The sequence below is a fragment of the Spermophilus citellus genome (genome assembly GCF_964194105.1).
Source record: "Spermophilus citellus genome assembly, chromosome: 15".
In the NCBI taxonomy this organism is placed as follows: domain Eukaryota; kingdom Metazoa; phylum Chordata; class Mammalia; order Rodentia; family Sciuridae; genus Spermophilus; species Spermophilus citellus.
This window is the reverse complement of record NC_138195.1, coordinates 92375984-92391207: the sequence shown is the minus strand read 5'-3', so window position 1 is coordinate 92391207 and position 15224 is coordinate 92375984. Positions and strand designations below refer to the sequence as shown.

Sequence of the window (15224 nt, the reverse complement as noted above, 5' to 3'; positions counted from 1 at the left end):
TGTAAAGATCACCTGCAAGGTTTCTGCGTCCACGTCGGTCACTCTCGCCATGGGATCTCGGAAGCGCAGCTGTGGAGGGGAAATGCAGAGAAGCCCCAGCAGGCGCTTCCCAAACCCCTCCTGCTGCACTCAATACCTGGATGAAACAAAGAAAATTGTGTTTGCCAGGCCAGCTCACTGAAGTCACAAGATTCCGAGTGTCATGCTGCATTCCGGGAAGCCTAGCACCTCTCCTGGGGAGGGGCTCGCTGCTGGCCATGCGGGAACGGCTGCTGATCAGACTTTTCAAATAAAGACGTTCAGTACAGAGTTGAAAAACCATGTGATGGTCATGGATTTTGTGAAGAGTAACTGGTTTCCCTCCCAGAGAAGAGCCAAAGTTTGCATCATCCACTTGTGTCAAGGCCTGAAGACGGCAGAGCAGCCAGCCAGCAGATATGAGGTACGGCTGGACTGGGGGGGAGCTGTCTGCACACCAAGAGATGCAGCTGTGGTGTGTCCTCGGACAGCGCAGGTGTTGATCTGGTCTAATATGTTAATCTCATATGTTGTAGTCTTTCCCGGGGGATATGGAGAATAATTTTTTATCTTTTAATTTATTCCAGTTTTTGCAACTTGGTGGTGGTTTTGGGGGTGCATATTAGATGAATGTAACTTACACATGGCAATCATCTGCATTTACAAACATTTAATAGCTCTCCCAAGGCTTCTGCAGTGGGTCATCGTATCCACATTTAGAAACTGCCGGGCACTCTGTGAGCTAGGAATTCTTAGCTCTGTAAGCTCTGTCTTAAAAACAAATTCCTATTTGTTTCCTGACTTGTTATTTGGGAGAATCTGTATGGCTTGCTTGGTCCAGTTAAAATGAGATGCGTCTGGGATAGACTTCTATTTTTTTGAGGGTGAGCTCTCATTTCCAAGCATAGAAACTCTGTTGTAAAAAGGAGAACTTTGGAGACTTAAAACGTCCAAGTGAAATAGACACATTACTCTAAAATATATTTGTATTCTGCAACTGGTATCAGCCACAAGCAGTTATCTTCAGAAAATAAACACACATGAAATCTGATCAGCTCTTTATTGTACATGGAATAAATTATGAATGACATTGTAATTGACTCCTAGGTAGCTCAGTTGCCCATCTCTTTTGATAAATGCAACATGCAAATTGCTAATGCTTTATGAAAAGCTAACCTTTCTGAATATTGATGCTGTTATTAGGAGAGCCTTCTCATGAATGCTGGCAGATACTTCAGATCTTTTGTTACCCATGCTTGGCAGAAAGGAGCCAGCTCAATGTGGAAGGAACAGGTTTAGCAGGGTTCATGGCAGGCTTCTTCCAGCCCCAGCCCTGGGAGTCTGAATTTCCATGTTCACAACAGAGATGGAAAGGCCACAGAAATAATGGTGTTAATTAAATTCAGTAATAGTTGTTCATTACTTCATTGCCCAATCAACCAGAGCAAAAGGTGTGCAATTAGAATATAATTGAAAGAAACCAGAGATGTTATTATTCACAAGTAATTAATCAGATGGGGACAGAATTTTATCTTTCTATAATTTTTACTGAGGTTATTTTTCAGTCCTCCAGAGGGGGAAAAACTTGTTGAATCATCGTTTCATGCATTTTGCAACAGTGTTCATGGCTCTACTTTAAACCTGTCTTGCATTCCTGCTTTTTTTCATGCATAAACTTCATCCATTTTCTCAATATTACGGCCACACTGAAGGTGATGATGTGCACCTCGAAAGGAGGTCGTAAAATACTGGAATACACTGATTGTCACTGCTACATTTTTTTCTGTGGCTTAATCCTTCACAGCCCACAGTGGAGCCACCAGTGTGAGATGTGTCCAGGCCCCTCCCCCACAACATACCCAGCCACTGGCTGCTTTCACTGTCTAGGGTGTGAGAGGTGGTCCCTGCGGGGTCGGCTTCCGGGCTCGGGGACAGGCCCATGTGAAAACCATCAAACAGGATCTGTGCCTCTGAATTTGGAGCTTTGCTCAACTTTTAGTAGTAAACATTTCAGAATTTAAATTATTCCATATTCTTTGAACCAGTCTTCTTATTCCCCCTGGGGCATGTCAACAGCATTTAGATTGAGGAAACCAGGAAGAAGCAAGCCTCCTTGCTCAATTTCCCAAGCTGAACAGATGAGTGAGCCCAATTAACAGCCTCTGGGTGCTGCCCTTGGACTTGGCCCAGTGACTCCTCTTCCATCAGCTCAGAGGCCCATCCTTAACCTGCCCTGGGCTTCACCATGCAGTATCCCATGGGGTGAGGAATGAGCAGGTTCACTGGGATAAACTTGTTTCTTTAATCTAATAGGTTTCCCAGTAAAAGTGAGTTGGGGAGGCTTGTTCCCGTGAAAACCTCACAGATTTCAAATTCTCCCCGTGAGAATCTGCGGATTTGCTTGAGCTGAGAGCAAGGTCTATAGATAGGTTTTTCTAAAACCACAGCCTGATGTGAATGCCTGGAGAATCCTCCTCTCACTTGGGACTGGCAGAGTAACTGCGGCCCTGGGACGCTCCCCCACCACTCTCTTCCTTCCTTCCACTGCCTGCAGCAGGAGCCAGGAGAAAAGTTGCTTGCTAGGAGGGAGTTAGGGCGGGAAGCAGACAAGATGCTAGGGAGTCTTGTGCTCATATTTGTGAAGCCCAGCTCTCAGCGACTCTAAAATGCCCCCAACTAACAGGAACATGGTGTGCTAAGGGCAGTTCTCCCTCTGCATATGAATTTCAGACATCAACAAAGCCATAACTGGGTCACAGATTAGGCCCGCACTTGAGCTCTGCCTGCTGTCCCCAGGGCAAGCGTGGGCATGTTCCAAGGCTCCCTGGGAAGCAGAGCACGGGCGTTTTCACCAGCTTGAGGAGGGAGCCACGGAGAGTTCATGATATGCTTGTGTCCCCAGAACGGGTGAGCGGCTCTGAGCTGACTGCAGAGATGCTGTGACCCTAGGCATAGGCTGGGGCTTGCAAGCCAAGGCCATCTGTCTTCTGTTGTAGGCGATGGCCTATAACACGCTTCATCTTGAGGTGAACCAGGGAAAGCTTTTGTACTTGGAGGTCATGATTTGGCCATGCCTCTCCAAGGTCAAGCTCTGCTCATTCCAAGGTCTCTGTCATTGAAATACCTGTTTCTACGGAGGGATTTCCTCCTGACCTGGGTTGTCTTGCCTTGCTCTTTTGCAGACCAGGCCATTTTAAAATTGGATTTGATACACTGTGACTTCTGCTTGGTTGTATCTTGATTTAGTTGTATTCCTGTGAATGGTGTTGAACTCTGTTCTGGCTGGAGGTCAAGCTCTTGGCAACAGCTCGGTCCTGCTGAGGTCCAAAGCAGGTCTGACTCAGAGCAGTGCTCAGACTGCTGGATGATTCTGTGCCCCACCATGGGGATATTTGTTAATGCCTGGAAGCAGTTGGGGTTGTGCTATCTTGGGGGAAGTTGCCCCTGGCTCCAGCAGGGGCACCAGAGATGCTGTTGACACCTGCCAAGGCACAGGGCAGCTCCCTCCCTCCAGCCGAGGATTATCCATGGTGTTGAGGCTCAGCCTAAGTTAGCTCTGCTATTAAGACGTGACCCTTCTGAGGAGTCTACCTGATGCCGCAGGTGTGGTCAGTCTGCACTTGGGCTGGTGGGGACGTGAACTCTTTCCAGCTCTGTGTGGGGTCCAATTGTCTGACCTACCGCTTTCCTAGTAGCTTTTATTCTTTGTTTCTTCCCGACTTCAGGTAGTTATCTCTCCAGCAGGTGCAGGTCAGCATTTATCCAAAGACCCCTGGGGTCCCTGTCGACTGCTGGTCATCTTTCCTCGAAGTTCCTTGCTCTTCACAAAGCATGGTCACCTGCTTCCTGTCTCTGCCACCCCTGCTCAGAGAGGCCCCTGGGTCTCTGGAGCTTCCCTCCCAGAGCGTGGAAACTGCTCCAGGTGGGGACCGTTGTTGGGCCCCCCCTCTCATTTCCCGTCTCAGGGGTCACGGTCCTGTGCAGCTTGTTGGCCAGTGTCCAGGAACCCCGTGGCCCAGCTCCTGCCTGGCTACTCCACCTTGGACACAGATGTCTGCCCGGTGACTCTGATGTTCTCCCAGGGCTGGGACACTCCGCTCCGGCTTTGATGATGGCCTGCGAGTGGCTGGGAGCAGGTTTGGGTTTTGTGACATGAGAGTGCTCAAGTTTGAAGTGTTTGGGCTTCAAGGTAACTTGATTCAGGGAATGAAGAAAGAGGAGGAAAACCAGACATTGCCTTTCTCCTGCCAGTTATCGAAAGGTACAAAACAATTTTACCTATTTTCCAACCAAGCTGAAGAGCTTCAGCCAAATCAAAGTCCCCTGAGTCTCACTTTTCTTCCTGAAGTCCTGGTCTTCAAGGGATGTTGCTGGGGTGTGCTGGTGACTGGTCTGCACTGAAGACCTGGCCCCCTGGAAAGAGCAGGCCTGGGAGAAACCTGTCTCACAATGAGTGTCTCCATGAGTCTCTGCCCCATCCTGGGCCTTGCCTTCTGTCTGCAAGTGCTTAATGCTCCTTCTAGAAGCCTCCACAGCCCAACCTCCCTTGGCAATGGCCGGTAGCTTGGACTGGCGATTTCTGGTGGCTTCTGTCTAACAGCAGGAAGGGGAAGTTCTAGAGGTGAAAGGGGATAAAGTAATAATCTGTGAGTCCCCATGCTACAGCTGTCTCTCAGGTGTGCTGTCAGAGGTTGATGTCCTGAAAGGTGGGGGAGGTCGGGTCTGGAATTAGGAGCATGTTCATGTTGAAGCCTCCATCCTCATGCCCTGATCTGTGGTAGATGAAGTGTGCCTCAACCCAGGGTGTTTGCAGTCAAGGCCTGTGAGATCCGTCTGACATTGTTTTGGTGGATTTGCACAGGGTCATTGGTCACTGGTGGGGATGCCATGGCCACTTTTCAGAAGATCAAGGGGGAAGCCGGACAACAGAGCTTGTGGGTGGATTGAGGGAGAGTGTGCTGGACTGAGCCCCTCTGGGGTCCTGATGAGTGAATGACCTAGCGGTTTCCTTGTCCTCTCTGAGCTTAGTTTCACTCATGATCATGAGAACGATGGTGACATCCACCTTGCAGGCTGTTCAGGGATTACAGAGACAGTCTATCTGAAGGAGTAAGCCAGAATGAAGGCAGCATCCCATCATCATGACCCCCTGAGCTCCAACCCTGCCACAGAGCCATGGCATGGAGATGGCCCCTGGGCCTGGGCAAGCTGTGACGCGTGCCTTATGGGTGCCATGTGAGCAGCCCCACAGCCCCTGGGCCTTCATCCCCACACTCCAGGAGGCAGGTGATCGGGGCTGCGAGCAGCCTGGCCTGGGGTCATCCCCATGTGTTAAGGATTCCAGAGGTGAGTTACAGGTTGGCCCTGAGTTCAATGCACAGTGTCCGCTGAGAGCCCTCCCTGTGGTCAGCTGCCAATTCTGCCACCGACAGGAGATTCTTGGAGAGAGGAGTTCATACCTCTCTGATTCCTGCACAGTGAAGCCAGAACAAAGCCTGGGGCATGAACAGGCATTTCTGATGCAAGTTGGTCCCCTCTCTGATCTCCTACAAGGGGGTTTACAAGGGGTTTTGCCACCTAGGGAGGGTTGAATGACCCTCACACCTCAGTATAATCTAGATTACTGAGGAGAATTTTCTAAAAATGCAGACCCTTGGGCTCTGGGAGGATCAGGGTCCTGAAAACTAAGTGTCTTGTCTTGTTTTGTGGTGCTGGGGATGGATCTCAGGGCCTTGCACATGCTGGGCAAGCACTTTACCACTGAGCTATAGCCCCACCCTAAAAATCTGTTTTTAATATGAAACCCAATTTCATGCCGGTCCAAAATCCTTATCTGATGCTCCAGACCAATATTTTGCAAGCCCATGAGCCCAGAGGGGAGTGAGAAAGAAGCTGGTGTGTGAAGGGGTTGGGGGTGGGGGCAGGTGCACGTTGGAGCTGAGGGCCAGAGGCCAGGACCAGGGTGTGCAAGGATCACTGGGAGGAGGAGAGGGAACAAAGGAGGCTGGTGTTGGCTGGTCCCTGAAGGGCCGCATTGATCCTCTCCACAGCTGCGTGAGACTCACCAGCCCCCCCCTTTTTTAAATGCTGATAGCAAATGATTTTTTTTTTTAAGAGAGAGTGAGAGAGGAGAGAGAGAGAGAATTTTTAATATTTATTTTCAGTTCTCGGCGGACATAACATCTTTGTTGGTATGTGGTGCTGAGGATCGAACCCGGGCCGCACGCATGCCAGGCGAGCGCGCTACCGCTTGAGCCACATCCCCAGCCCCAAATGATTTTTAATGTTACTTTTAATTTTTTTCCTGGTTGTATACAAAGTACATTCACACCAATTGGTGTCTTCATACAGGTACTTTGGATAATGATATCCATCACATTCTACCATCATTTCTAACCTTGTGCCCCCTCCCTTCCCCTCCCTTTCTTCTGCCCTATCCAGAGTTCTTCTAATCCTCCCGTGCTCCCCCTCCCTACGCCACTATGAATCAGCCTCCATATATCAGAGAAAACATTCGGCATTCGTTTTTTTGAGATTAGCTAACTTTACTTAGCATTATCTTCTCCAACTCCCTCCATTTACCTGCAAATGCCATGATTTTATTCTCTTTTTGTTGCTGAGTAATATTCCCTTGTGGGTATATGCCACATTTTTTTTTTTTATCCATTCGTCTACTGAAGAGCATCTAGGTTGGTTCCACAGCTTAGCTATTGTGAATTGTGCTGCTATAAACATTGAAGTAGCTGTGTCCCCGTGGTGTGCTGATTTTAAGTCATTTGGAAATAGACCAAGGAGTGGGACAGTTGGGTCAAATGGTGGTTCCACTCCCAGTTTTCCAAGGAATCTCCATACTGCTTTCCATATTGGCTGCCCCAATTTGCAGTCCCACCAGCAGTGCATGAGTGTGCCTTTCCCCTCATCATTGCCAATGCTTATTGTTTATCTTCATAATAGCTGCCTTTCTGACCGCAGTGAGATGAAATCTCAGAGTAGTTTCGATTTGCATTTCTCTAATTGCTAGAGATGGTGAACATATTTTTATATATTTGTTGATTGATTGTATATCATATTCTGAGAAGTGTCTGTTAGGGATAATAGGGACATATCTCAATAAGGTAAAGATGGTCTATGCTAAGCCCCAGGCCAACATCATTCTAAATGGAGAAAAATTGAAAGCATTCCCTCTAAAAACTGGAACAAGTCAGGGATGCCCTCTTTCACCACTTCTATTTAACATAGTTCTTGAAACACTGGCCAGAGCAATTAGACAGACAAAAGAAATTAAAGGGATATGCATAGGAAAAGAAAAACACAAATTAGCACTATTTGATGACAATATGATTCTATACCCAGAAGACCCAACAAGTCCCACCAAAAAACTTCTAGAACTAGAAAATGAATTCAGCAAAGTAGCAGGATTTAAAATCAACACCTAAAAATCAAAGGCATTTCTGTATATCAGTGACAAATTCTCTGAAAGAGAAATGAGAAAACTACACCATTTATAATAGCTTCAAAAAAAAAAAAACCAAACAAACAAAAAACTTGGGAATCAACTTAATGAAAGAGGTGAAAGATCTATGCAATGAAAACTACAGAACCCTAAAGAAAGAAATCAAAGAAGACCTCAGAAGATGGAAAAATCTACCTTGCTTTTGGATGGGCAGAATTAATATTGTCAAAATGACCATACTACCAAAAGCAGTATATAGATTTAATGCAATTCCAATCAAAATCCCAATGGCATTCCTCATAGAAATCGAAAAAGCAGTCATGAAATTCATCTGGAAAAATAAGAGACCCAGAATAGCTAAAGCAATCCTTAGCAGGAAGAGTGAAGCAGGTGGTATCACTACACCAGACCTTAAACTATACTACAGAGCCATAGTAACAAAAACAGCATGGTATTGGCGCCAACATAGACTGGTAGACCAACTGCACGGAATAGAGGACACAGAGACCAACCTAGCCCTATTTTTACAGAGAGAAAATTCTATGAGTCCCTGAGCAATGAGGCAGGCTGCTCAGTGACAGTGTCAGGAGTGGCAGAGGAGGGATCAGGCCTCCCTGCTTCTACTGTGAGTCTGTGCCGTGTGCCTGTGCTGGGGGAGGAGGGAGAAGGAGAAAATCCTGCCGTGTAGACAAGGGACCCGGCCACGCCAGGATCAAGAGGTGAGCGCACCAGATGTGGCCCTTCCCTGGCTTTTCCACTGAGCGCCTCCTCCAGCACAGGGTCCTGCCACTCTGCTCCTGCAGTGCCATGTTCTGTGCCTTCCCCGAAGAGAAGTGGAATTAAAGAGGGAACTCCTGTGGAAAGTTACATATCAAATCTCACTTTGTTCCAGGGGCTGGGACACAGGGCTTGCAGGCACAGCTCCTAGCCCTGGTGATCCTCTGGCGGGTGCAGCCAGTATCTCCATGGAGCTGTGGAAGAGGGCTCAGCAAGAAGGATGCTTGAGCACATCCTTCCCATAAGATTAGAAGGGTCCCTGCTCCACAGGAAGAGTGTAAAATGGGGAAAGGCCCTGGCAGGGGACGACACTTCAGGCAGAAAGAATGGCAACTTCTCGGTGGTGGCACAGGACAGCAGAGCCCCATAGAACTCTGTAGTCTCTGAACCCAGGAGATAGGGATGCTACTGGAATTTGAGGGCACAGTTCCTGAGCGGAGGAAGCCAGGCGTAGCAAGATTGCTTCCCATTTCCTTGAGTCCGGCTGAAATTGAGTCTGTGTGATGTGAATGAGACGCTGCAAGACTAGACCGAGAAGAGCTCACCAGCAAGGAACAGCTCCCGGGGGCTGTCGCATGAACCATTCTCAGCACCTTTTTAGGGTCATGGATCATCCAAGTCGCCACCATTAGGCCCACACTGAATACAGGGGCAAGTTAGGAGAGTCTGTAGTGGATCCTGTTTGGAAGTGACTAAATTAGCCCCAAAGAAAAAGCCCCTCCAGGCTTATCCCATAGCAATTTAAAAATCAGCTGTTGAAAGAACCAAGCCCTTCCTCCTGTAGTTTAACTGGTTAGCAAAACAAAGCTCGATACTCTTTACAAGACTATGCCAAAATTCAGCGACCAGTATATAAAATTTCACAATGCCTGGCATCCAGTGAAAAATTACTAGACATTTAAAGAGTCCAGAAAATATGACTCAAGGGATCCAGAAAATAGGATTGTAAATAGAAGCAGATTCATGAGTTACAGAAATAATGAAATTATAAAGCAAGAACTTTTAAAAAGCTATTATAAACATTATAAATATACATTTTTCCTTTAAATTTCAGGATTTAAAGGGAGATTTCACCATAATGGAGAGAGAAATAGATAATATGTATACTGAAGAAACCAAATAGAAGATCTATAGGAGGAAAAAAGGACATCATTTAAAATGGACTTTTTTGTTTATTATTTTTTTTTACTGGATTGGAGTGATAGCAGATGAGAATGAGCAGAAAGGGAGAGAGGGAGAGAACAGCTTGGGTGGCATATGGGCCAGTATTAAGAGGTTAGATTCAGACATGATTAGAGTCTTAGAGTGGAAGCGGGTGGGGAGAAGAGAGAGATAATGGCTTAAATCTTTCCAAAATGAGTGGAATATATGTAAAAGCATTGCTCCTCAGTCACATGCATCCCCAGGTGACCTGCACAGAGCTGTCACTCAGGAGCTCAAGCCTGGGGGCTCATTGCCTATGGCCTCCCTGCACTGTTCAGCCGAGGCAGCTTCCTATCTCTGGGCAGATGTCTGCATGGTGCAGAATCACAGATGGCTTCAGGTCTGACCGGCCACAGAGGAACCACAACTGGAAAACCCAATATGTGTTTGTTTTCTTTTGCTGCATAACAACGGATCATATGCTTAGCAGAGAACAACTACAGCCGTTTATTATTTTGCAGTGTTGTAGGTCAGAAGTTCTGGTGTGGGTCTGATGGCTTCTCGGCTGAGAGGAATTCTCTCTAGGCTGAATCAAGTGCTGGCCAAGGCTCAGCTCTCACATGCGGCTCAGGGTCCTCTTCCAAGATGGCTGGTCACTGGAGGAATTCAGTTTCTTGTTGTGGCAATGATGTGTCTTTTTCCTGCTGTCAGAGACCACTCTTGCTAGAGGATACCCTCAGGTCCCTGCCCCGTGTCTCCAGCCACGGGTCATGTATGCCATGTTCTTTTGCCTGGTTAAGGTCATCCGAAGACTTTGTGCTGCTTTAAATCCCTCTTCCTTCTGTAAAAGGCTCTCCTGATTAGGTCAGCCCACCTGATATCATTTCCTTTTGAATGAATCAATGTCAACTGATTAGCAACCTTAATTATGTCTGCAAAACTCTGCCACTGTGTAATGTAACTTCCTGGTGAAAGTGAAAGCCCATTCTATTCACAGCTTCTGTGCACACTCAGGGAAGGGCACATACACCAAAGCTGGGACTCCTGGGAATCGTCTGCATTCTCTGCTTACCAAGTGTTTCCCTAATTTGTGCATCTGTGGAGAAAAGGGACTAACAGGAGGCGGTGGGATTGAAGGTGCCTGTGTTGGGTCCTCTAAGAGCTCTTAGGAAAGGTGCTGTTGAGCTGCTTTATCTCACCATGTGCTCCTGGCACCAGGCTGGCTTGCAGTAGACATTTGGGGTGTATTATGAATGAAGGATTAAGAAAGCACATGGCGTCTCAGATGGAAACATGAAGCCAGGTGCGTGGTGGCTGATGACGTTGTGATGGGGGAGATCTTCCCTTTGATTCGGGGCTCTTTAGGGTCCCTGCAGCGGTGCTCATTTTCAGGACTGATGGATGGGTGGATGGACAGATACCATCTCTACCTTGCCCAAGCGAAGCCACAAATTGGAGGTCACTTGTTTTATCATTCTTTTCATTAATCAAATTCTAAGTAGTGAAATAATTTCCTTTCCTCTTTGTGAGTCTAATTTATATCCCCTCCCCATCCAAAAAGGACTTTGAGGCAGCTCCAAAAAATGAGTATCTTGGGGAAAAGCCAGGATTTAGAAATAATATATCAGAGAAGCAAATAGGTTTGAAAGCAAATCAGGGAAATAATTTCTCAAAGTAGACAGCAAATTGTTCACCCTTTTGTAGCTAAAGCAAGAAGCCACTCCCTGCCCAGCAGGCTCTAGCCGGGGCCAGCACACAGGCACCCAGAGGATTTGTCTGCACCAGGACCCAGATGCCTTGGATTCAGCCCCGTATTTACCGAAAGTTAAGAAAATCATTGTTTTAGCTGTAAATGTGCTCGACTCCTGGCTGATGAGTCTGGACATGGCTGGCTTCTGGGTGCTGGCCCTGTTTGCCACCTAGCCTTGCTCTGCAGTTCGTAAGAGGCAGCCTGATGGGCTGGCTCAGGTGTGGGAGGGGACTGGGTCTTGGAGATGGACATGGACATGCAAAGAGGGTCCCGGGAGAGCCTGGGGAATGCGGTGTGCTGAAGTCCGCACTGTTGGTTGTGAGGAAGGAAGCTTTGTGAGCTCCCCATGTACAGGAACAAAATACAAAGGCTCTCTGTGAAAAAGGTCCACCATGATGTCCATTTATCCACATTTGTCTACCAAATTAGTGGGGCCTATTGCAAAATAAAAATGTGGGTCTCCTTGTTCAAAGAAAAACTAGGGAAAACTGTCTCTAAAGGTATTAAAATATAAATCTTTCTCATCCTACATATTCTTTCTTTCTCTTGATTTTTCATGAATTTTCTACTTAATGGTGATCTCGGTAGAGAAAAATTAGAGTTTTGTATTAGTACTGCGTTCTAGTGTTCATCTTTATATGGTGCAATGCTGATTTTTAACACAAATAAAGAAGCATTTAGCTCATATGTGGAATTGCAAAAATGACATAATTTGTGTTTTTTAGCTCATTGAGCATATGTGTATTTCATTCTTAAGGCATAATAAGCACTGCAAACCCCAGCTCACCTGCTTTATTTCCTTCCTGGATCTAACTGCGTCTGGTGGCACTGTCTGCTTTGGGCTTGCTGAGGAATGGCAGCTCTGGGCTGCAGGGTCTCCCCTTCCTGCCCAGAGTGGAAGGCTGACCCTAGGAGGTGACAGGGGCAAGAAGGGCAAGATAGGGCTGCTGAGCCACTGGTGCTTCCCAGCTCCTGCCTCCTTCTTGTGTTGAAGTGGGCCTGTGTCCAGGAAGGCCAGGCCTGGGGCGGCCACTGTTCCTGGGTATTCATCTTGGATACCACCTGATCATGTCCCATTCCCTGTGGATCTTGCCCGACTCCCAGCCTTGGTGGGCTCACCTAGTCTCGATGATTGAAGGACACATGATGTCCAGGGGCAGCAAGGAAATCAGTGAGCACGCACGTGACATGTGTTCCCTCTGTGGCCCTACTGCACTTCAAGTTCAAAGGCAAAGTGATTAAATATTCAAGATGGCAATGCCAAAGGTGTAGGCCCACAGCAGAAAAAAAACCAGTAAGTTAGACTTCATCCAGATTAAAGAGAAGCACATGTCAAAGGACACCATCAGCAGGAAGTACTGACCTACCTACAACACGAGGGACCTGAGGACACTCTACTGGGTCAAAGACCCTGACCTAAAGACAGATGTCATTGAACTCTACTCACAAGAGGCACCTAGAATGGTCAATTTCACAGACAGAAAGAAGGGAGGCTATATGTTGTGGGAGGGGGTGGGGGCTACTATTTAATGGGTACAGAGGTTCCATTCAGGAAGATGCGGAGTTCTGCAGGTGGACAGCGGTGTGATCACAGAGCGGTGTGATCACAGAGCACTGTGAATGTGCATCACTATACACCGAAATGGTTAACATGGTGAATTTTTTGTTATGCATATTTTACCACAATAAAAAACCATTCAAGATGGGGACATTAATCCAAGTACATGGTCCACCTGCACAAATACACAAGTCCCACACCATGAAGCTGGCCCTGCCCTTTGCTTGTGCTTAAAGAACACGATTCTAAGTGTGTGAGACCGTCTCTGTGTGGGCTCTTGCACCAGATGGCGAGATCCCTGAGATCCCTGAGGGCAGTTCCTGGGTCTTATTTCTTATACTATGGGCTTGTTGAAGTGCAACTCTAAGCTAAATCAGTGTTTTTAAAAAGTCAGCCTTATTAAGGTAAAATTTACATTCATAAATATTCATACATTTAAAAGGAGCAGCTCATTTTCTTCTGGCAGGTGCAGATGGTGGTATAACCAGTACCAAATCACCATCTAGGACATTTTCACCAACCTCAGAGGTTCCCTTGCGCCCTGTACCCTGGGAGCCCTCCCAACCTAGCCCCTGGCACCCGCTGACCCACCTGCTGCTGCCAGAATCTTGACTGTTCTGGAATGTCCCATGATGGAAATCCCGCAGTGAGCAGTGTTTTGTGCTGTGATAGGTCTCTCAATTAAATCCGTAATGTTCTCTTGAGGCAGCGAAGGGCTGACAGCTTGGTCCCTGATGCAGGTATAGCTGGATCTGCCAGTTTTAACTTGGTGACTTTCCGTGAATTTGTGCCTTCTCCAATGTCAGTAGCTTCTATATCAAATGGAGCCACAAGGTACCTTCCTCAAGTGCTGCTGTGGGCACAGACAAAGGTCGCCTGTGGAAAGTGCTTAGTGTGCCTGCTTAGCCTCTTACACTTAGCTGTTGATCACAGCTGCTATTCTTATGAATAATAATACCAAGGATAGTCTTCCTTGCCCTGAAGATGAGACTGGAGTAGACCCTTCCTCCTAGAGTTGCCATGGAGATTGCACGATGCTTATGAAGCATTTAGCACTCTGTGGTGCAGTGGTGACAGAGCCATTGAGGACCAGATCAGGTTATCCTGCAATTAGCAGAAGTCAGCAGCTCCCCCAGGTCTGAGAAGATGTGACAGCAAGGTATAGAGGGCACCTTTTAGGTTGCTATCAGTCTGGTTGAGAAAAAAAAAATTCAAAATGCAGCCACCAGTATGAAATATATATATATTTATAATATATTATATATATATATATATATATATATATATATATATATATATCAATATCATGTAGAATCTTAAGTCTTTTGCCCTGGGCCAGGGAGGAGCTGCGTGGGAGTGGGTGAGCCAAGGGACCGGAGCACCTTCATCCTTCTTGCATTGCTTTGAAAGAAGCAAAACAACCTTCGAGTTAAATTTATAGAGCTGAGTGAGCTATTGAATTCTCAGAACTTGCTGAGGGGTTCCAAAGTCAAGGGGACTTTAGCATATTGAGTCTTAAGTAGCTCACACTGTGCAGGACTCTGATGGAGGGAAAGTGGGAGGCCATGGTGAACAATCACCAGGGAAAGATTCCACGTGGTCCAGGGAACAGACTCAGTTTCTGGACATTTTGCAAATGGTAGGAAACATGACAGAACATGCTGGAAGTAACACTTAAGAAGTCAGGGGTCACAAACCTCTCTGATATACCCCTACCTCTCTGATATACTCCTACCTCTCTGATATACCCCTACCTCTCTGATATACACCTACCTCTCTGATATACACCTACCTCTCTGATATACCCCTACCTCTCTGATATACAAACCAGTTGGGTAAATTTTGGCTTTGTAACTGGGTAACTAACATGCCCACGTTTTGGAGTCACTGTCCCCTCCCCATGCATAAGGCTTGCACAGATCCTCCAGCCAAGTGCCTCATTCCTGTGGCCTCCTTTGTACCTGCAGCCAGATGGGGTGCTGCGGTCCTGGGGTTACCCTGGGGGAAACTGAAGAGAGAACTCGTGGTGGACCTCTCAAGAGAAGGAATGATGGAGTAATATAGCCTCTTCACAGGTGGATTTGTTCCAGTCAGAACCCCAGCAGATACTCACTACCCTTGAAAACAAGAGTGAAGGAGAACAAGGAGAGTCGGAAAGACTGAACTGTGGCATCCTCATTCAGATCCTAACAAGGGAACAATCCCACCGTTTGCAATCAGATAAGGGACATTATCTCAGTAATAAAAAGCAATTGAGAATCTAAATGAAAAATCTAATGCTTTTCATGCTGATTTATTTTAGATTAGAAAAAGTTAAACCAGATGTAAACACGAAGAGCTGAAGCATGAAGAGGGAGTCATGGTGGAGAGATAAATCTCCGTTTTGAGTTATTAGAGGTGCAGGGTTGCATTAACCTGAAAATACACTGTTTGACATTAATTATCATTGCAGAAGAGAGTTCAGAAGATTGAAAACAAATGTGTAGCACTGGCAAAGATCAGTCATGCATCCAGATTGGTGTTGG

The 15224-nt window shown here is 46.7% G+C and overlaps 1 protein-coding gene across 1 annotated transcript in view; it reads left to right on the top strand.

Annotated features, from left to right (window-relative positions):
* Positions 1 to 202: 202 nt before the first annotated feature.
* LOC308634241 ((E2-independent) E3 ubiquitin-conjugating enzyme FATS) overlaps positions 203 to 15224 on the top strand; it is a gene marked incomplete at its 5' end in the record, with an annotated part of 217664 nt that continues 202642 nt past the window's right edge. Inside the window, one exon of the mRNA XM_081267968.1 lies at positions 203 to 442. Coding sequence (XP_081124094.1) covers positions 203 to 442 — 240 coding nt within the window. The remainder of the gene's footprint in view (positions 443 to 15224) is intronic.